The sequence below is a fragment of the Hippocampus bargibanti genome, linkage group LG11 (genome assembly GCF_051943395.1).
Source record: "Hippocampus bargibanti isolate YZ-2025 linkage group LG11, ASM5194339v1, whole genome shotgun sequence".
Lineage (NCBI taxonomy): Eukaryota > Metazoa > Chordata > Actinopteri > Syngnathiformes > Syngnathidae > Hippocampus > Hippocampus bargibanti.
The window spans coordinates 9,868,940-9,890,862 of NC_142744.1; the positions used below are offsets into that span (position 1 = coordinate 9,868,940).

At 41.2% G+C, this 21,923-nt stretch overlaps 1 protein-coding gene across 1 annotated transcript; it reads right to left on the reverse strand.

Moving 5' to 3' along the window:
• Positions 1-348: 348 nt before the first annotated feature.
• wls (Wnt ligand secretion mediator) lies at positions 349-21,893 on the reverse strand. Its single transcript, XM_089008589.1, has 12 exons — positions 21,569-21,893; positions 18,103-18,375; positions 9,219-9,343; positions 8,949-9,110; positions 7,372-7,508; positions 4,112-4,280; positions 3,899-3,996; positions 3,734-3,797; positions 3,365-3,508; positions 3,203-3,286; positions 2,866-3,034; positions 349-1,181 (listed from the first exon to the last, which is right to left on the reverse strand). The coding sequence occupies exons 1-12, from the start codon at positions 21,672-21,674 to the stop codon at positions 1,072-1,074; spliced, it is 1,641 nt and encodes a 546-aa protein (XP_088864715.1). The 5' UTR covers positions 21,675-21,893; the 3' UTR covers positions 349-1,071.
• Positions 21,894-21,923: the final 30 nt, after the last annotated feature.

Sequence of the window (21,923 nt, forward strand, 5' to 3'; positions counted from 1 at the left end):
AACTCTACACATGCACTTTATACTTGATGGCAAATCTGAATTAAAGTGCCGCGGTTGCAGATTTAAAACTGAGCGGCTCTTTGGACATTTTCCAAAGGTGTTTCCATATTCCAAAAAGATGCTTTCATTCTTTGAAATTTCTAAACTGTCCATATTTGTAAATGGTTATTTGTTTGTGCCCAGTGATAGACTTATGACCAGTTCAGGGTGTACCTCGCTTTCACCCACAGTTAGTTAGGTTCGCTTAGAAATTGTATTATTATTATTATTATTATTATTATTATTATTATTATTATTATTCAAATGTGGGACAAATGCAGCAAAAAAAATGGATACATACATTAACGGTTAAGTAAAAGTACTTTTATTTAAATTACAAATTAAAAAATGGGACATTTAATAAAACTACTGGCGACTTCTAGACCTTTAACATGGTAGAGCGTGATACATGATTTAAAAAAAAACCTATAAAAATAGGTTTGTGGTCGGTACATTTTCCTCTCAATAATATTAAAATAATTGTCTCATGACGTGTGTCACATGATGCACTTCCAAGGAAGAGATTAGTGACATGTTAGATGGCCTTCGTTATGAACATTGCAGGATAGAAATCAAAGTGACGGCATAGTGTCCAGAAAAAAAACAAACAAAAAAAAAAAACTAAAAAAACTGAAATGATGTGCCATCCATTCCCATCCAAATTGCGATCATAACTTTATAACGGCAGCGCAAACCAGACTAAATATAACATTTTGAGCTAATACATTGATCGACAAAGCAGCTTTCAAGTACCCGACTTGGTGTCAAAAATGTTGTGCAATGTTTTAAAAAACATGAGAGTATACAACAAATATGAAATGTATGTCATATGAAATGAAAATACTTGATAGTTCATGCAAGGTGGACTGTTGCTGGGGAGTCACATGTCAAGGATATAAAAAAAAGAGAGAAATAAAAAAAACTTAACTTATGTACAGTATGTCTGTGGGAAAGGGGGCCGTTGGAACAGTAGGTAACAAAGAGTGGCTGTCAACAACAATCCAAGGGGAATGGGGGGGGGGGGGGGGGGGGCTACTCTTGGGCTTCTTTTCCAGTCATCTTGTAGATCTCGGTGGGACCGTCAACGTGAGTGATGGTCGTTGTTAGCTGGATGTCTTCCCCACTGTTTGCAGCGGCATCTCCTGCAAAAAATAGACAAGGCTTGGTTATGGCTGGGTTTCCTCAAACTTTTTGTGTGTGTGTGTGGGGGGGGGGGGGGGGGGGGATGAGCTAATCGCAAGATATTTTTACAAGGACCCCCCCCCCCCCCCCCCCCATAATCCTTATAAAATAAAAATAAACTATATAAAATTTTATTTAAAGAAAAAAGAAAATAATAAATAATATAATACAAATAATAAAATACAAATAATTAAACAAGAGTCAGAGTAAGAGTAACAATAACAGGAATAGCAATAACAACAATAACAAAAATAAAATAACAATATAATAAGAATAAAAATAAAAAGGAACTACCTTGTGGTCTACAAGTCACTGAAATGAAAATGTTGCCTGTCACATAGAGGTTGGGGGATTCATAAAGTCAGGATAAGACATTCATCATTTATCGAGGAAACACATTTTAATTGGTCGAGTACAGACATTGCATGGAGGCTGCCGATAATAATAAAAAACATAATAATAATAATAAAATTGATATCGGGTTTATTTGCTCCAGCCAGAAGTTGGCACTGTACTCTCGATTGACTAATGGCTGTTAAATTTGACTGATAGTATTGGTGGATTAATTTCTTTTGATTTACCGTGGAGGCACTTAAGCAGCACAGCAGTTTTGTTTTTTTTAAAAAGACCCATCACTGCATCTTATGAATTTGGCACAACGCCGGACGATGTTAAGGCACGTAGTTAAAGGCCGCGGTGTTTGATTTGTGGACCCGATGCCTTTTAAGATGTTTTATGGATCCGCAGGAAACTTGTTACACGGACGTACAAGGATATCTAAGATGTCTTTCGTACATTTTGCTTTTCTGGATTTAGATGTTTTTTTGTGTGTGACATGATCATATATGACAAATTATTCGGCACAGGTCCATGCTATGCTTTGAAAACCGTTTAGGGATCGGCAGTTTAATCAGCTTTACAGATCAGGAGCAATCTGCCTTTTTGTACTTTGCTGCCGGTGAGTCGACAAAAATAAGCTTGAAGTAAATCACCCTGGCAGCAAAAACACACCTCCCATGAGACCCGATGCCTTGTTGGGAAAGCCTCCAAAACCATCAAACAATCCAACTTGTCTCGACACAGAATTCTGAGAGATGAATGGGTTTCATTACGTCCCAAAACCCCATTTCCCCACCCTCACCGTTGCCGTACTTTCACGCTGGAAGGAAGCCACTCGAATCCCACTCTCCAGCCAAAAAAAAGTGTCGGGGAATTCCCCACCAAATAATTAATCTCGTGAACATTGGCTGTTTTAAATGGCACGGATAAAGTAGAGAGATTTTTCGGCTTTGAATTAACTTATTGTCAAATAAATCAAGAGTCCCCCCCCGCCCCCGCGGCCTAAATTACTATTTATGCTTTCTAAAAGTTCCACAAAATATTCTGATGAAATGAAAACAGCTCCGGTTTTTGGACTTTATCACGAGGGCTTTGTTGCAGGAATTACAACAAGCCGGCATATTACGACAAGTGTAATTGAAGAACATAATATAATCAGCTTGCGAAACTACTCCCACAACAATTCTCAAAAAAGATAACAACCTTGCCCACTCAACAAGTTCATTACAAAAGAGAGCAGGTAAAAAAAAGTGGGGCGAGGACGCAACCCTGTGGAGCGCCAATTCGTCAAGAAATGTACCTTACCTGTGATACACTGTCCGCTTGACTGGTCGTCTCCGTATCGCTTGTGCGAGGGGGCGTACAAGAACATGATGGCGAATACATAAAGGTTCCACATGCCGTAGATGCCGGTGAAGAAGGCGCTGTTCACCTCCACCGTGTAATCCCCCCAATGCCAGTGACCTTCATTCACCTGGACAAATAAGGACAGGTAAACACAATGAGTATCGCCTTCGAACTGCTCCAAAAACGGACAAGAAATATGACTTAGGGGAAAAAAGGTGAAAATGAGCCATAAAACGCAGTACAACTTTGACAAGTTACTTTTTGTGAGTATCTTAGTTGTTATGACAAGACACACCTGACTGATGATGAAAAAGATGACCGTCATGGCGGCGCAAGCCAAAGTGACCAGCATGAGAAATTTGAACCTAAAAATCAAACCCTGGAAGACACGCGGTGAAATTTAAAAATTACGATCGACTTGCTGGGGAGAGGAAGGAAGAGATAAATGACGCCGCACCTCGTAGTGCAGACGTCTCGCCTTGGACATGGCGGGCAGTGAAGTCCTCTTGCCGCTGATGTTGCGGAAGACTTGGAAAACCATGAAGCAGAGGAAGAGGAAGTAGAGGCAAGCGCAGATCCCGGCCACGATGATGAAAGCCATCTAAGCGAACGACAGTCAGGGAAATAACATCTCTCGTTCTTCAAAATGTTCTCATTCAATAGATAGAAATAAAAACCAAAGTTGGATCCTTTAATCATGAACATATTCTTGACCGACTATATTTCCAAGCCAAAATATGGTTTGGGAGTCACCATGAAGCCAAAACGGGACTCACTATTGGCCACAGATGGAGCGCATACAAAAAAAAAAAAAAAAAAAGGATACAGCCAGCTCAGTGCCAACATCCGATGCCCAGATGCTGTAGAAGGGGTTGGTCAACTGGACGCCTCTGGCGACGCAAAACAAAGCAGAGCATTTAATTTATGAACGCAACATAAAGCACATCGGTAAATGTTCATCCTTTGGAATATGAACCAAAACACTTTTCACCTCTCGCACATGTCAAAGATAAAGAGACAGAATGAGCCAAACACGATGGGCCCGACTTGCTTCCAATACACGGAGAAACGATTCCTCTCAGTCTGGTCCTGAGAAAAAGGGGGACAAAATAGAGATGTTCAAGTTGGCAGGTCAGCAAAAAAAAAAAAAAAAAAAAAAAAAAAAAAAAAAAAAAATTAAATGAAAGGGTGCCCGGAATAATACCATGAGGTGCTCCCCGCAGAAGATGATCCAGAAAGAAAGCAACATTGAGTAGAAGATGCCTTGTCGAATGTCTCCAAAAAGCAACATCCAGGTCCAGTTGAACCCTATAGAGAACCACTCCACTGGAATGTTGATGAAAGTCATGGAGATGCCCAGAGCAAAGATCACTCTGCAAGAAGAAAACTGAAATATTAAAAAAAATATATACAGTGATACCTCATCTTACGAATGCTTTAGCTAATGAACTTTTCACCTTAAGAACATTAAATTCGCGACATTCGCATACAAACTAGTTTTCAGGAAACACATATAGCGCTGCAATGGCTGGCAGACTAGTTTCCGGCGGAAGAACACCAAACCACACAGCCGAAAAGCGCCTGCATAGCTGCCGGACTACTTTTCCACACCCCCTTTCTCTGAGTGCATATGTGGCATACGTGTTTTGTTTTCGAGTGGAATACTTTTGCTTTTTTGGGACCGAAAAAGACCCCACCACAGGCTAGTGTTAAGCCAAAGAGGACACAAAACAATTACGGTCGAGCAGAGGTGTGCGTTTGTGTGACTTAGCGTCCCAGTACCAGTATGCTAAGGCGACCATTGCTATGTGTGGCTCGGGGTGTTTCTGTGTTGTCTAAGCAACGGTCTCAGGCAATAGAAGAGGCTGAAAAACTTCTATTGATTTAGATTAATGAAAAGTAGCTAGCAGGGGACAGTGTGAGTGAGGGTATTATCGCAGAGAAAGCGCGGCAACTTCACTCGGATATCATCAAGAGGCAACTACATCGATGACCATCACAAAGGTAAATAAAATGACTTTATTATATGGTACAGTTTATTTCTTTAATTACAATACAATCACACATTTATTATACATAAAAGGTATATTTTGTGTAGTTTTAAGCCTTAGTTAGTAGAACATTGTTTTATTGGGACCTGGAAGCGGATTATTCTCATTTTTATGGTTTCCTATGGGAAATTAATGTTTGGAAGTCACACTTTTCACCTTACACACACTTTCTGGGAATCAATTAAGTTCATAAGGTGAGGTATAACTGTAATACAATACATATTGATTTTTATAGCACTTTAACAATAGCTGAAGCTCCTGAGGCGCCGGGAAGGTGTGTAGGGGTGAATGAACTCGGAGAGGTGAGGAGGAAAATAAATAAATAATAATAATAATAATAATAATAAATGCTATTTCTAAGCACCTTTCAAAACTCGCAAGGACACTTTACAGTCACGGGGTAAGGAAAAAAAAACTAAAAAGATCTTGAAAAAAACTCTAAAATGTATAGGGAGCCAGTGCAGGGATGCCAGAGGTGTTTATATGCTCCCTCTTACGAGTACCTGTCAAGAGGCAAGCAGCAGCATTCTGGACCGGCTGGAGACATTTCATAGAGAATTGTTACTCAAAATGAATTGAAAGCTATGTGATCATATAAAAAAAACACCAAAGCAAGAGTTGCAAAGACGCTCTGCAACACTTTCAACAGTGACAAAGGTTTTTTTTCTCCCCTAAAAACTCTTGTCGCTACCCCATGTCGGTGTAATACGACCCTTAGGCGCTCCCTGAAATCCTAAACAGGTAACTGTGAGAGCTAGCACAAGTTATTTTTCCTCAATGGGCCCAGCAGGTCTCTGCATGCCAGCAAACAGATAAAAGAAGGTGGCAAAATAAAGAAGCTAGCAAAAACAGAGTCATTGCCGTATTTGAATTCTTTCACTCATAGCCAAATAAATAGCTATTGAGTTTCTAAATAGTTCAGTGCAGTAAAGCTTTATGACGTGAACAAGTGAAACCTCACTCGGGTGGTATGCAAGGAATGTGCCCTGCGCAGAGCCAACAGAGTCAAGAGTATTGTGTGTGAGAGAGAAAGAGAGATAGAGACCAAGGTTAAAAGAGTTGTTTTGGACACATGAAGTGAAGGAAAGGAAAATCCCCACGGAAGGAAATGGCACCAGAAAAAGTGTTCTTTGTTAACTCATTCACTGCCGTTCTCGAATTTATAAGGGAAAAGCATGACGTGGAGCGCCATTCCCGAATTTCTTTGGGTTTTGGTTTGTCTTGCCGAGGGCGCTGATAAAGCGTAGGTCAGACCTCTGGCAAAGTTTTTTCCCTTCCACGAGGAGGCAGCATTTGCCTTTTGTCCATGTTAGCGCTTTGTTACAGCTTCAGCTGTTGTTAAAGCGTGATGCCGATCCATGCGCACCAAATCCAGCAGACATTTAAACAGCTTCTTCCCCCAAGCCATTAAATCTTTAAACAGTAACCCAAATAGAACTGTATAGTGCCGCTTTGCAATTTTTTGATGACCGGAGGCAAATTCCTAGTGTGTTCTACATACTTGGCAATAAAGATGATTCTGATATAAATCAATGTGTATTGTATTGGATTTTGTGCAGCCGCCCCCATTTCAAGCTCAGATAACTCCAGACCCAAATTAACTCTTTTTTCTAATCAAAGAAGAGAGTCTAAGGTTTCTTACGCTGCATTGAATGTTGATGTAGTCCTAAAACTCAATATTCTGTGGGTCCTGGAATTTGAGTGAAAATGACAAAAACCCTGGCGCCAGACAATGTGCAAAAAAGTGTCCACTCCAGTGCCAGGGTTTTTCCTCATTTTCACTGAAATTGAAGGACCCACAAAATCTTGAGTTTTAGGACTACATAAACATTCAATGCAGCTTATAAAAATGTATTGTAGACTCTCTTCTTTCATCAGAAAAAAAAGAGTCAATTCCTAAGTTCCTAAGTGTCTGGAGTTATCCGAGCTTGAAATGGGGCTGGCTATACAAAAGAGAAAAACTGGCCCCTCGTGGGAGGGAAAAACATTGCCAGAGGTCTGATCAGTGCTCGATTGGCATCCCCCCTTGCAATAAAACGCTAAACCCGAACAAATACGGGAATGGCGCTGCATGTCATTCTTTTCAATTCACGAATACATTTGGGGGAATGGCAGTGAATGAGTCAAGTCAAATCAAATGTTGCAACATGGCCAAAAAGGAAGTGACAGCAACCCTCTTTATGAATAAGTCTTATCTGACTGACCTCGAGTGCGCCGTGTGCATGACCCACTTGCACATTTCATTCATAGTTAATATGCACCCTGATGCGGCGTCATGGCGGCTCTGCAATGAAATGCTTGCAGTCCCCCCCCACCCCTCTCCCTCACTGGCCGCCGTGCCTTCTTCATCTTGTCAAACTTATTTAAGCTAACGGCAAGCCTTTAATGGATGCCATCACATCGCTAGCCTTACTTCTCCAGCAGCACGGGGGGTCTGGTCATGAGCGTGATGCGCCTCCAGTACCAGATCATGATGATGAGGATGCTGGGCGTCAGGAACGTCTTCATGGCAAACCAAACCTTGGTGAAACCTCCATTTTGGTGGATTCCCTTGGAACAGAAAATAAAGACGCGTTACAACGCACTCAGCACCAAAATAATCCTCTTGGAACGTTTTTGTGATGGCAAAACAATCAGACAACTGCGCAGGAGTCCCTGTGGATCTCAAATTGAGAAATAACTACCGTATTTTCCGGTGTATAAGGCATACCCGAAAGCCTTGATTTTCTTCAAAAGATGACCCTGCGCCTTATACGCAGGTGCATCATATATATGAAATAATATTGAGCCACAACAGGTCTCGCAACTGCTGTCAGCAGCCACAGACTCTATTTCCCCCTGTAGAAGAAGTAGTGCGTAGCCCCTGGCCTCTACCTTATAATGCGGTGTGCCTTATATTTATAAAACCTTATTAAAATATTATATTAGGAAAACATTTTTGATTCATTTTGTTTTTTTGAATGTTGCTGTGCCGATGACCATATTGTGCTTGGGAGCCTTTTACTGAGCGAGTTGCTTGTTCTGTAGCCACAAAGGGACACAAGTGTTCTTGTGCCGGTCCCAAGCCCGGATAAATACAGAGGCTTGTGTCAGGAAGGGCATCCGACGTAAAAGCTTGGCCAAAACAAACACGCGGATCAAACCTCTAAAGATAGAGGACACTGATTTGCTGTAGCGACCCCTTGAAGGGAAAAGCCGAAAGGAAAAGAATATTTTTGTTTCATTGAAGGTGCGCCTTATGTATGGAAAAAGTTTTAAAGTACACCCTTCATTGGGGGTGCGCTTTATTATCCGGTGTGCTTTATACACCGGAAAATACGGTTATTAGAAATGGAAAATTGTAGCGTTTTTTTTGCTAGTTATTGTATTTAGTGTGTCAAAAAATGTGTTTATTTCTGAAATGTTTAAAGGCCCAAATATTCCCTGAAAACTCCTAAGGAATATAAATGTTTTAAAGAAGGAAGATTGGTAATCTCTGAAAATTATATTTATTATTATATTGTGATCCACTGATAAAACCCTTGAATATTTGTGACCTTGTAAAAATGCAGAAAATACCACACATTGTACTATTCTGCAATTGGCATTTTCGTGTTAGACATCAAAAAAAGGACAATTATGGCAAACTCTGACTGTTTTGTTGACATTCCCTTTAGCACAGCACCATCTCGTGGATGCACAACGTAACCCCAGCCTTTACTGTAGCACCTTATAATGCGGTGCGCCTTGTATATGGAAAACGTCTATAAACACGTCCTTCATTGAAGGTGTGTCTTATAGTCCGGTATGCCTTATATATGGAAACATTTTGAAAATACACCATTCATTGGGGGTGCGCCTTATTATTGGGAAAATACGGTAATATTGCACCATGGTAAATAATATCGCCTTTATATCAATCAAGCGCCATTGATTTTGTTTTGTATTACAAAATGGCAGTTGATCTGCAGCTAAAGTTTGCACATGTTCATTATTTTTAAGTCAACTTACAACCAGGCGAACATCCTTTATTTCGCCGATGCCCACGTTGATCTTCTTGCGCTCGTTGACGGGCAAGCGAATGTTGAGCAGGTAGTACTTATGGGCCACGCTGCCGACCTCCATAAAGGGCAGAAGGTCGCACTCATAGTAACGGCCCTCGTTTTCAAACGTCTGAAGGGTAAACATAATTTGTGATTAAACGCATATATGTAAGAGCCAAGTTCATGTGTAAAGCAATGTCTGTAAGTTTAAAAATCTAAATTGTCATTTTTTGCGTACCTTGGAAGTGGTGAAGTTGCAGTTGAGCTTCCGTTGTTCAAAAGAGTGAGCCATCTCGGTCCACTCACTCACGGTATCGTCTCTGTAGGCCAGACCCACATCAACGGTAACCATCGCTCCATCCTCTGGAAACAATACAATGCAATACAATCCATATTGATTTATATTGTGCTTTAAAACAGCTGAAGCTGGAACAAAGTGCTTAACAGGAACAACTATCAATGGGCATTTTTTCGGCTAAAATGTTCATTTGGAAACAGTTCACTGGTTGACGAAAAAAATACATAAATATACATAAAAGTGAAGGTTTCGGACGTTTCGCCTCCTATCCAAGAGGCTTCGTCAGCGAACTAAAGTCTGACTGGTCGTCAGGAATGTAGGAACAATCAGTGGGGCCACAGGGAGGGGTCCCTTGCCCCCCCCAACCTGAGAGTAGGGACCTATCATAGCTGTGTCCGGCGCCACCATGTCTGGACATTAGGGATATATAAATGGGGCCGATACGACCAGTCAGACTTTAGTTCGCTGACGAAGCCTCTTGGATAGGAGGCGAAACGTCCGAAACCTTCACTTTTGTACAGATGACGGCTGAAGAAACCTTCTCATCGATGGACCACTCCTGTACGACTGAGAGCTTACACAGACATAAATATACATAAGAAAGAAAGAAGAAATGCATTCATCTCGGTGCATGTACGATTTCAATTCCTGGTTTAACGGTGAGAGCGATGAGGTCACGGTGACAGACAACTGTGGTCCCTTTTTTTTTTGGACTGACGGGGACCAGACTACGAACAAAATGTTCCTTTTCATCTCATACGTAATGAGATGCTAATGTATTCGGAGTGGCAAAAGTAGCGAGGACGACAATGTTCATTTCACATTACAATACGTCCTAATTTATATCGCGCTTTCACAACAGCTTCGCATAACAGTCAACACAAAGCAAAATAATAAACACAACAGGAACACAATTCAAAATACTTCTGTTTACATTCAAAGCCATCCATAACCTTGCCCCTCCCTATCTTTCTGACCTGCTTCAAATCTCTGTTCCCTCTCGGTCCCTCAGATCTTCGTCCTCCCTTCACCTCTATGTGCCCTCTGCCCGTCTCACCACGATGGGATGCAGAGCTTTCAGCCGCTCTGCTCCCAAACTCTGGAATTCTCTTCCACCCAACATCCGCAATATTGACTCCCTCCCTATTTTCAAGGCTCACCTCAAAACCCACTTGTTTAAAATTGCTTTCAATGTATAGTTCTATCTGCTATTTTATTATGTATCATTTTACTTATGGTTTTATTGTTATGTGCTTTGTTTTATTGTTTTTATTGTAAAGTGTCCTTGGGTGTTTTGAAAGGCGCTTGAAATAAAATGTATTGTTATTTATTATTATAAAAACATGGACACTTGTGCAATCTTAACGACTTTCCCCGTGTACTATATGGTGTTTAAATACAAGACAAACACTATTACTGTACATGAAGCAGTTCTAGATGAAAGAGGAAAGGATGAAAGCCTCCTTTTCACCAGTAGATCAGAGACGTCATTGTGGAATGTGCAGGGTTTTTTTTTTTGTCTCTCGCCCTCCCTAAAACTGATTTATAGACACGGACTATGTATGAGACAACAGGTGACTTCCCAAGTGATACAACAACAAATCGACATGCCCTCCAAGAACTTTCAGATCCAAGCTATGAGGACCGCATGCATCTTTAAACCCGATGACGAATCCAAGTGGTCTCCTCCACCTTGTACAAGAGCCTCTTGTGCCGTTATGAAACAAGTTGAGAGAGCGAGAGAGAGAGAGAAAAATCCAGTAACCCCGTGTTAACGTAAAATCCGAAAATACAGGAAGGGAAGAGGGTGTCGGGTAAGCAGACGTCTCCGTCCATTAGTCTGCCGCTCCGCCTCGGATGTGAGCTCACTTCACGCGGCATTCCGCTGCGATCCGGTGGCCATCGCCACGGAAACTAAGCCTCCTCAACAGCTGTGTTATTGCTGGAGCTCAGCCAAAGGGGGCACCCCGCAGGTGGGTGGAACTCTTAATGAGGGTAAAGCTCTTCTTTGTTACAAGCGCGGTGAGCCAGAGATGGTCGACGAGCGAGGGATGATGGGCTTCATCGTCTCTGCCAAAGTGAAAAATGTTGACAGAAGACGTTATAGCCCAACTCATACTAAATAATAATAATAATAATAATAATAATAAGAATAAGAAGAAGAAGAAGAAGAAGAAGAAGAAGAAGAAGAAGAAGAAGAAGAAGAAGAAGAAGAAGAAGAAGAAGAAGAAGAAGAAGAAGAAGAAGAAGAATAATTGTAATTTCTAAGCGCCTTTCAAAACTCTCAAGGACACTTTACAATCATGGGACATGAACTTTTTTTGTGTGGGTGAGCAGCGGCAGCCATTTGCGCCATCTTTCACTCTACCCTGAAGTAACACAAGGAATGTATGATAACTTCCATATAGCCATAAAAAAAAAACCTGCCGTGATTGTCGGGGAAAGCTAGCATCTTTACAGGCTAACCTCGCTCCATAAACTCTTCATATTGTGCCACAGAATCCTCAAAAAAGGATCTTTGGTGCATTGCAGACGGTAAACAAAGGCCATTTTGCTTAAAAGGGAGAGAACGTCGGCGCATTAATTGTGCCGAGGAGCCGCCCGTTACTCTGACACGACTATTTAGACAAGCAAGGCCAAAGAGGATGGCTCATAAATTATTACAAGCATTTCAACATGTTTGTTGTGTTTTCTTTACAAAGCTGTCGCCCCGCTACCATTTTATTATTCCAGCTCTGTGCACTGACCTACAACGATGGCTTCTTGAAAGGATGTTCTCATTTTGGAACTAACGCAGTGTATTTTTCTTTTGGGCAAACGAAAGTACAATGATGCCTTGATTTCCTTTATAACCATGTAGGCTACAGGTGTCAAAGTCAAGGCCTGCTACATAATTTTATTTGGCCTGCGAAAGAAAATCAAATTTGGGACAATTTTAAATTTTGGTTCGGACTTTAGGAAGCATAGAAATTCACATGTTAACCACAATAACAGTCATTATTGGTGTCTTTAAATTTGAAAACGACATATTCAGTCATTTATTGTGTGCTCTACATGAAATATGCGGAGGGGATTAAACATTCTAATGGCTTCCCCAAATTCATAATGACCCCCTGTGAGGAAACTGTAACTCCAATGTGGCTGGGGGCAAAAAATAATGTTGACACCCTTGACGTAGGCCATTGAAAAAAATACTTGGACCTCAGATTATTGTCCCAGTGAAATGAAGCGAAATGCATTGCGGCGTCAAGAACGTTCAAATCAATTATTCAGGAAGTGATTTTTTTTTAGTTGACGGCTCTGTGAATAGGATGCATTCCCCCCAAAAAAACAAGGTGAACCTAACTAATCAGCCCATTTACAACGGAGCTTGGGCGCAATCTTCTGCATTTCTGGGTGCTACATTGCTGTCATTGACGGCGCGAATTGATATGGGAGGACTCCTTGAATCAATTGCAAACATTTATGCTTTCCTCTTTAGAACTATTTGAATCATATTCATAACTGGATGAGTAACAAGAAAACATCTTCTCCGAATCTGAAGCCATTGTTTTGATTCTCGATCAAAGGCAAGACGTCTTGGCGTGACGTCACGAACAGGGGGGTGGGACCTTCTGAAACTGACCATTTCCGGATTCATTTGAAGTCATTTTTATTTGTGTTTTTCATTTAACTAAAAATATCAGCCTGCCTGATTTGGGTATTTTAGATGCTATAAAACGTTTTTCTGATGTCAGTGGGAAACAAAAACAAAAAATGGTGCCGGTGCCTTTAAATGTAGTATGTACAAACCTCATAGCACAGTAAAAACACTACAACCCAATTTATTAACTGTCTTTGAAATGTGAAAAATATCCCTGATCAGTTAATAAATTTGTCTCAAGGAATATGGCGTTTACAGACTATTTCGCAGATACTTGGAGGAGGAAATGGAAATAGATTAAAATAACATGCACTGTGATTTATCAAGATTGCGTCTGTTTTTAATAAGTTTCCATCGAAGGGGCAAAGTTAAAGAAATCCACATTTCTTGAAAAATGGAATCACTTTCACAATTCAAAACATATTATTACACAACGAAATATTCAAGGGGACACTTTACAATCATGGGACATGAACTTTTTTTGTGTGGGTGAGCAGCGGCAGCCATTTGCGCCATCTTTCACTCTACCCTGAAGTAACACAAGGAATGTATGATTACTTCCATATAGCCATTAAAAAAAAAACCTGCCGTGATTGTCGGGGAAAGCTAGCATCTTTACAGGCTAACCTCGCTCCATAAACTCTTCATATTGTGCCACAGAATCCTCAAAAAAGGATCTTTGGTACATTGCAGATGGTAAACAAAGGCCATTTTGCTTAAAAGGGAGAGAACGTCGGCACATTAATTGTGCCGAGGAGCCGCTCGTTACTCTGACACGACTATTTAGACAAGCAAGGCCAAAGAGGATGGCTCATAAATTATTACAAGCATTTCAACATGTTTGTTGTGTTTTTTTTACAAAGCTGTCGCCCCGCTACCATTTTATTATTCCAGCTCTGTGCACTGACCTACAACGATGGCTTCTTGAAAGGATGTTCTCATTTTGGAACTAACGCAGTGTATTTTTCTTTTGGGCAAACAAAAGTACAATGATGCCTTGATTTCCTTTATAACCATGTAGGCTACAGGTGTCAAAGTCAAGGCCCGCTACATAATTTTACTTGGCCTGCGAAAGAAAATCAAACTTGGGACAATTTTAAATTTTGGTTCGGACTTTAGCAAGCATAGAAATTCACATGTCAACCACAATAACAGTCATTATTGGTGTCCTTAAATTTGAAAACGACATATTCATATTCATATTCAGGAGGGGATTAAACATTCTAATGGCTTCCCCAAATTCATAATGACCCCCTGTGAGGAAACTGTAACTACAATGTGGCTGGGGCAAAAAATAATGTTGATACCCTTGACGTAGGCCATTGAAAAAAATACTTGGACCTCAGATTATTGTCCCAGTGAAATGAAGCGAAATGCATTGCGGCGTCAAGAACGTTCAAATCAATTATTCAGGAAGTGATTTTTTTTAGTTGACGGCTCTGTGAATAGGATGCATTCCCCCCAAAAAAACAAGGTGAACCTAACTCAGGGGTGGGCAAACTTTTTGACTCGTGGGCCGCATTGGGTTCTGAAATTTGACAGAGGGGCCGGGCCAGGAGCATTTGGCGGGAGTGTTTGGGCCGGAAATACTCTGAACAAGTTATGTCCATAATTTATAAAATCACTTCAAATGACTTCGACTGAGCGTATTTTACAAAGATTCCACAGCATATTGCTATAGTTTACGTTTTAAGACTTGCGCTGAATATTCATGAAGTCTTGTTTTCGAGTTGATGACGATCCCCATGTGACGTCACGTTTGGACCGCCCCTGACCGAGAAAGCGACATACAATGCATTTTGGGTACTTTGTTTGGTCTGAAAACTTCGTGTTGATGGTGAAATTAGAAAGAAAACACATAAATAACGCGATGGTGAATCGTTGTGTGTTGCACCAAGACAACTATTTGATATTCGCTGACATAAATTCCCAGCTGACAAATCAGCCCATTTACAACGGAGCTTGGGCGCAATCTTCTGCATTTCTGGGTGCTACATTGCTGTCATTGACGGCGCGAATTGATATGGGAGGACTCCTTGAATCAATTGCAAACATTTATGCTTTCCTCTTTAGAACTATTTGAATCATATTCATAACTGGATGAGTAACAAGAAAACATCTTCTCCGAATCTGAAGCCATTGTTTTGATTCTCGATCAAAGGCAAGACGTCTTGGCGTGACGTCACGAACAGGGGGGTGGGACCTTCTGAAACTGACCATTTCCGGATTCATTTGAAGTCATTTTTATTTGTGTTTTTCATTTAACTAAAAATATCAGCCTGCCTGATTTGGGTATTTTAGATGCTATAAAACGTTTTTCTGATGTCAGTGGGAAACAAAAACAAAAAATGGTGCCGGTGCCTTTAAATGTAGTATGTACAAACCTCATAGCACAGTAAAAACACTACAACCCAATTTATTAACTGTCTTTGAAATGTGAAAAATATCCCTGATCAGTTAATAAATTTGTCTCAAGGAATATGGCGTTTACAGACTATTTCGCAGATACTTGGAGGAGGAAATGGAAATAGATTAAAATAACATGCACTGTGATTTATCAAGATTGCGTCTGTTTTTAATAAGTTTCCATCGAAGGGGCAAAGTTAAAGAAATCCACATTTCTTGAAAAATGGAATCACTTTCACAATTCAAAACATATTATTACACAACGAAATATTCAAGCTCAATAATACCTACTTGTGTCAAATTCCGCCAAATCATAGATGGTTTGTCCTGACCGCGCGCTCAACAAACTCCTCACTGACGCCCTCGCCTACACGCACAAACAAAACACGTGTACCGTCGCCGAGCACACAAACATAGACTACCTGCAGTTGAAATTTGCATTCTCGGCACGGCAGCCAATCAGAAGCCTGCTTCTTTCTTCCGGACTTTCGCAAGCGTTATAAAGTCGTGCAATTGCATGTCATTTTCCAAAATAAATGCAAACTCATTCATTGCCATTCCCGAATTTATTCGGGGATTTAAAAGCATGACGTGGAGCGCTATTCCCAAATTTGTTCTGGTTTTGTTTTTTCTTGCTTGCGGATCAAGCTACAGTCACACCTCTGGCAATGTTTTTCCTCCCCATGAGGGGGCAGGATTTGCCGTTTGTCCCTGTTAGCGCTATGTTACAGCTTCAGCTGTTGTTTAAAGCACTATAAAAATCAATATGTATGTATTGTATTTTGTACAGCCTCCCCCATTTCAAGCCGAGATAACTCCAGACTTAACTATAATTTAGGAATTAACTCTTTTTTTTCCTGATGAATGAAGAGAGTCTAAGGTTTCTTACAGTGGATTGAACGTTCATGTAGTCCTAAAATTCAATGTCCTGTGGGTCTTGCAATTTGAATGAAAATGACAAAAACCCTGGCACTGGAGTGGACACATTTTCGCACATTGTCTGGCAGTGAATGATTTTAAGGGCAACCGACGTCACTTTTTTGTTTTTTAACTGACATCTAAAATACCCAAAACACGCAGTATGATATTTTTATTCAAATGCAAAACACCAATAAAAATGACTTAAAGTGTCCAAAATCTGTAAAAAATTGAGCTGCAAATTGGGCATTTTCAGAAAGTCCCGCCCCCAGTTTGTGACGTCACGCCAAGACGTCTTTCATTGCTGAAGAATCCAAACAATGGCTTCAGATTCGGAGAATATGCTTTCTTGTTACACATCCAGTTATGAATATGATTCAAATAGTTCTGAAGAGGAAAGCATACATGTTTGCAATGGATTAAAGAATTTATTCCATGCCATTTTGAGGCAACATTGGGGCAACAATGGATCACCAGAAAAGAGGCACAAAATGGCGACCTCCAGTGGCCACCTCCACTTCCACAGGCTGATAAATTCCTTATATGGAGCTTCTTCTGGCGGCTTTTGGGTGCAACACGGTTCTCAGACCAAACATGTACAGCAAAATACATTGACGTGATGGAAGGACTGCTACAATGTGTCTTTTTTCGGTCAGGGAGCGGTCCTTTCGTGACGTCACGTACAGACTTGTCACCAACTCAAAAACAAGACTTCCTGAATATTCAGAGAGAGTCTTAAAACGTAAAATATAGCTATATGCGGTGGAATCTTATTAAAATCCGCTCAGTAGAAGTCATTTGAAGCCATTTTATAAATTATGGACACAACTTGTACGGAGACGTCGGTTGTCCTTTAAAAGTGGTGGCACAAAACTTGGCAGAAAACGTTAGCCCTGTATAATGAGACAGGATTCAAAAACGTTTTTGGTGGGTAGGGCTGTGGGGGCATATTTTCAACACCTAGCACTTCATTGATCAGGGTTTTGTGTACAACTGTGAGCTAATGAATTTTTTACGCTCAAGAGCACTATACGAATGTATATGTAAAATAAAAATCTGTGTTGCTCAAAAGCAACATGGCCAAAAGCTACAAAGCAACTTTGTCGTGACGCTTGCTGAACTAGAACGGTGACGTAGAGTTTACAGTAAACAGCGAGGACTGGAGAGAGAAAAAAATGACAACTGGCTATAATCGGATCGCATACGCTCAAATCCAAATGACTGCAACAAATTTGCCTCTACACGGCTGTCATCAAATCAATCCTGTGTTCTTCCATCACGGTTTGGTTCGGGGCCGCCATAAAAATGGACAAAATCCGACTTCAACGGACAGTTAGGACGGCGGGGAAAAAAATCATTGGCACCAACCTACCCACTCTCGAATCGGCAAGAATCAAAACAAGGGTGCGGAAAATCCTAATGGACCTTCCGCACCCTGCCCACCACCTTTTCCGGCTACTTTTTTTGCAATCTTTATGATGATGCTAGTGCAGCGTGTTCGACCGGAGACAAATTACTTGTGTGTTCTACATACTTGGCCAATGCAGATGATTCTGATTCCGAAAAGCAACATGCTGTCGAGTGTTCTTGGTCGCTCAACCATGAACGACAGACAGCGCAAAGTACATGAAGACGGTAGTCGCATGACCACGTTTTCAAATTCATTATGCAAAGTGGAGAGGGATGTAAATTTTTCAGCACTCTCAATGTGTTTCCTCAAATATTTGCCACAACTTTGTGAAATTAGGACAGAGCCTAACGCGTTGACACCGCAGAAGAAAGAGCAACACAGAACAAAGACAGAGCAGACACAGGTTGGGTAAAGAGATAACATCATCCCAAAATGGCGTTTCTCACCGATCTGATTGTACATCTTGAAGGCGATGTCGAACTGCAAGATGACCAGCATGAACTGGAACCAGGGGCTCATCTCCTTGTCGGGAAGAGGAATGTGGACGGCAAACACAATGTTGTTGGCCTCGATCATCTTGGCCGGGGCCTCGTCGAAGGAACGGATTTTGTCGCATTGATTGGGACCCCAAGGCATGAACCATTTCGCTTCCTGGCGATGCTTGACGGTGTCCACGCATTTGGTGGCCAGGTAGTGCACCGCCGTGGTGGGGCTGGGAGCTGTTGAGAATTGGGAAAAAAAAGATAGCTTTTAATTGAAAAAAAATTGAGAAAGGAGATTCACTTAAAAGACAAGACACAGACGCTCCCCAATTTACGAACAAGATACATTCCGAACAGTCGTTCGTAAGGTGAATTCATTCATAAGTTGATTCAGTGCTATGTTCTGTATGGAATGTACGTTTATGGCTTATATAAGTTGGTTTAAGATTTACAGTATATAAGTATGTTTCAGGCTTGCATAAGTAACCTGTATTGGTTTGTACTGAAAATCACATTTAATAAAATATATGCTCTCAACATGGACAAAAGGCAAATGATGCCCCCACGTGGGATGGAAAAACATTGCCAGATGTCTGACCAGCACTTTATCGGTAGCCCACGCAAGAAAAAACAAAACCCGAACAAATTCAGAAACGGTGCTGCACGTCATGCTTTTCAATTCCTGAATAACTTTCGGGAATGTCAGCGAATGAGTTCAAGGTTTGCGAACGAAGGGCAACATTTGGCAACCATATTTTTGGTGCACTCTCATTTCTGAAAATTCGGTCCAGTGCACACTGATCACGGTTTTCTATATTCTATTTGAAAGAGATAGCTTAATGTATATGTGCCTCCATTACCATAAAGCTCATAACTGCCTTCCTTTGTGGTAAAATACGACAAATGTGTACAGTCAAAACTCGGTTTTCCACCATAATCCATTCCAGAAAACCGAAACATTTTCCATTATAATCAATGATGATGATATAATCACAAATGAAATGCGACGCGAGGAAGTGACGTATAAGGAAGCGGAATGCAATCGAGTGGTGCATTAAGGTGCGCTCAGTTTGATCGAGAACCGATTTTCATGTGTAAACCAAGGCAAAAAAAAGGCAGAGATTTCATACCATCGTCAGAATCTTCTAGGTTTGTGATTGTGATGCAGACATTTTTTTACAAGAATCCAACTGACCAAATGCATATTTTAGATACCACAACTTCACAAAGACATTCTTGGCAGGTAGAGCAGGACGCATATAGGCTATGTCGTGACGACACTTTACTGCAATTTATTGTCTTAAAAATTGGCAGCTAAAGTCTTGTAGATTCTGACAAAGGACCAAAAATCATGTTTTTCATCCAAATCTAATTCTGGGAAAATATGGAACAACTTGAGAAGTAGGCACCACTATCTTTAAAGACACACGTCACAACAATACCACTAAACTAAACCAAATCCAGTTATCTGAATCCCATTGGACTTGAATTGTGTCGTGACCCCCCGAGGCCCGCGGCCGCTTCGGAGTTCACGACAGCGTGTCCAGAATAATGGCCATCCCCGCAGCCCGCCAACCCCATGCCACGCTCTCAGCGTTTGTTGGAAAACAGGGCCGCAGGTTGGGGAGGGGGCGCTTTCTACTTAATTGTCCCCGGTCGCCCCCGGGCCACCAAGCACACACAAAGGAATTCGGCTTCATTAAAACCATCTTAGCCAGACGAGAAGCAAACGGGCTAATTTGTCAGCGAGAGGGATGTTTCCAGATGAAACCTGAACAGAGAAGCATTTCTTCACTTCAACTTCGGTATGGGTGCGGATTTGAAGAAATTTGTCAGCAAACTTAACACAGCCCCCCGGAAGACAAACGGGATCTAACTTTGACAGCTGTATGCCTGTCCCTGTGCCTCAGTGCAGCTCAAAGTAGAAGGAAAACACACATTTTCCGCGCTGCCTGCGAGGCCACTGGGATTTGGGGAGAACGAGGATTCACACAAGGAGGGTGAGGGGAGGTTAGCGGAAGGTAGAGATGCTGCCCGGGGGGCCTACACAGCAGATAGATGTGATATGAGGGAGGAGGGGTGAAGAGGAGATGGGGAATTTGGATCAAAGAAATGAAATGCGAGAAACAGCTGGCTGCTATTTCGCAGCGGTATACGAGAGCAACCAAGTAGAAACGACGGGCAGATTACGAAGAAACTCAAGAATTTAAAATATTTTCTATTGTCAACTTTTCATATTTAGTTCTTTAATGTTTGCTTTTAAACAAATCTTTTCCTTTCTGATTTTCCCTTCAATGGGTCGCCACAGCAAATCAGTGTCCTCCATCTTTAGAGGTTTGATCCGCATGTTTGTTTTGGCCAAGCTTTTACTTCGGATGCCCTTCTTGACACAACCCTCTGTATTTATCCGGGCTTGGGACCGGCACAAGAAGACTTATGTCCCTTTGTGGCTGCAGAACAAGCAACTCGCTCAGTAAAAGGCTCCCAAACACAAAATGGTCATCGGCACAGCAACATTCAGAAAAATGAATTAGATATATGTGTTTGCCATTATTTTTTTAGGATTGTAGCTTCTACCTGAGACCTTCACAACAATTTCGCCAAAGAACTCCATCAGTCCTTATACAAGCCACAACGACATAAAATGCATGACCTTCAGAGAAAAGTTGTGACGACTCAAGATTTGTGTTACAACCTCCTCAGCCCAAGTGACTTGCTTGAAATCTAGCCAGAACTCGACCCGACTTGCTTGATTTTTGCCAGATTCATTTGAAACTAAATTGAAAACTCGATGATTTAGACTTGAGACTTCAGCCATTCGTGATATCATAAACAATGAACGACCACGACCCAGTCCAAATTCTGAAACATCGCTCCAAAATGTAACTACAGTACAAGCAAATATTTTATTTCGATTCAATACAGATATAATCAGACAATTTAAACGAATGACAGAAATAAGATGATTGGCAAGAAACTCATTTTGAACATTTGAAAAATTGTATATCAGCGATTAATCAATGACTGAAAATAGATTAATTTTGATCATAGATTAGTCGATTAATCGCTGTCCTGCGATATTTTTTCAAGATATCGTAAGCTAATTCATCCTTTGAGTCAGTTTACAATGTTTGGCAAAGCTATTCGGATAAATTCTGATGACAAAAACGTAGCGTGAAAGAAAAATCACCGGGATGCATTGCGGCGATTTTTAGCTCAAAGTTCCGTGTAATGTTTCAAGGCCAGCGTGAAGAAGGTGAACATACAAGCATTTCTTTGTCACAAAAAGATTCGCTTTAACGCCGCAGTGGAAGCACAACTTCTTAACCTTTCGGCATTCGTCATTGAAAAAAGGTAGGAGACCGCGAAACAAACAGATAAAAGTAAGCGATGAGATGGAAAGAGGAGGTGACGATAGAAAAAAACTTACCAATTAACCCACCGACCATGAAAGCGAACGCCTGGAACAAAAGCAGAATAACTCCCACTATCACCAACTTTTTGGTGCTCATGTTCTCGATGATTGCCCCCGCCATCGTGATGGAGTCAAAAAATGAACAATGTTGTTCTTTAAGAGAGACAAAATCGATGCATCCGCGACTAGTGTGGGAAGGCAAGAAAGCGGTGGCTCCCTTTCTGCATTACAGGCTCCAGTCTTTCAACTTCGACTGGAGAAAAAGAGCAAAAAAAGGGATCACATGACCAAACGGCGCTCGGCTTTAGTTTAGTCCCCTCGCCCCCACCTCTTCCCACCTCTCCAGTATGCAACAGGGAGGCGGGGAGAG

Excerpts from the sequence above, each read along its gene's own strand:
- wls (XM_089008589.1), bottom strand. The coding sequence starts at position 21,674 with ATGGCGGGGGCAATCATCGAGAACATGAGCACCAAAAAGTTGGTGATA. Across the intron at positions 4,281-7,371 it reads CCCCCCGTGCTGCTGGAGAA|AGTGATCTTTGCTCTGGGCA; the intron begins GTAAGGCTAGCG and ends TTCTTCTTGCAG. Across the intron at positions 3,509-3,733 it reads ATGTTGGCACTGAGCTGGCT|ATGGCTTTCATCATCGTGGC; the intron begins GTATCCTTTTTT and ends TCGTTCGCTTAG.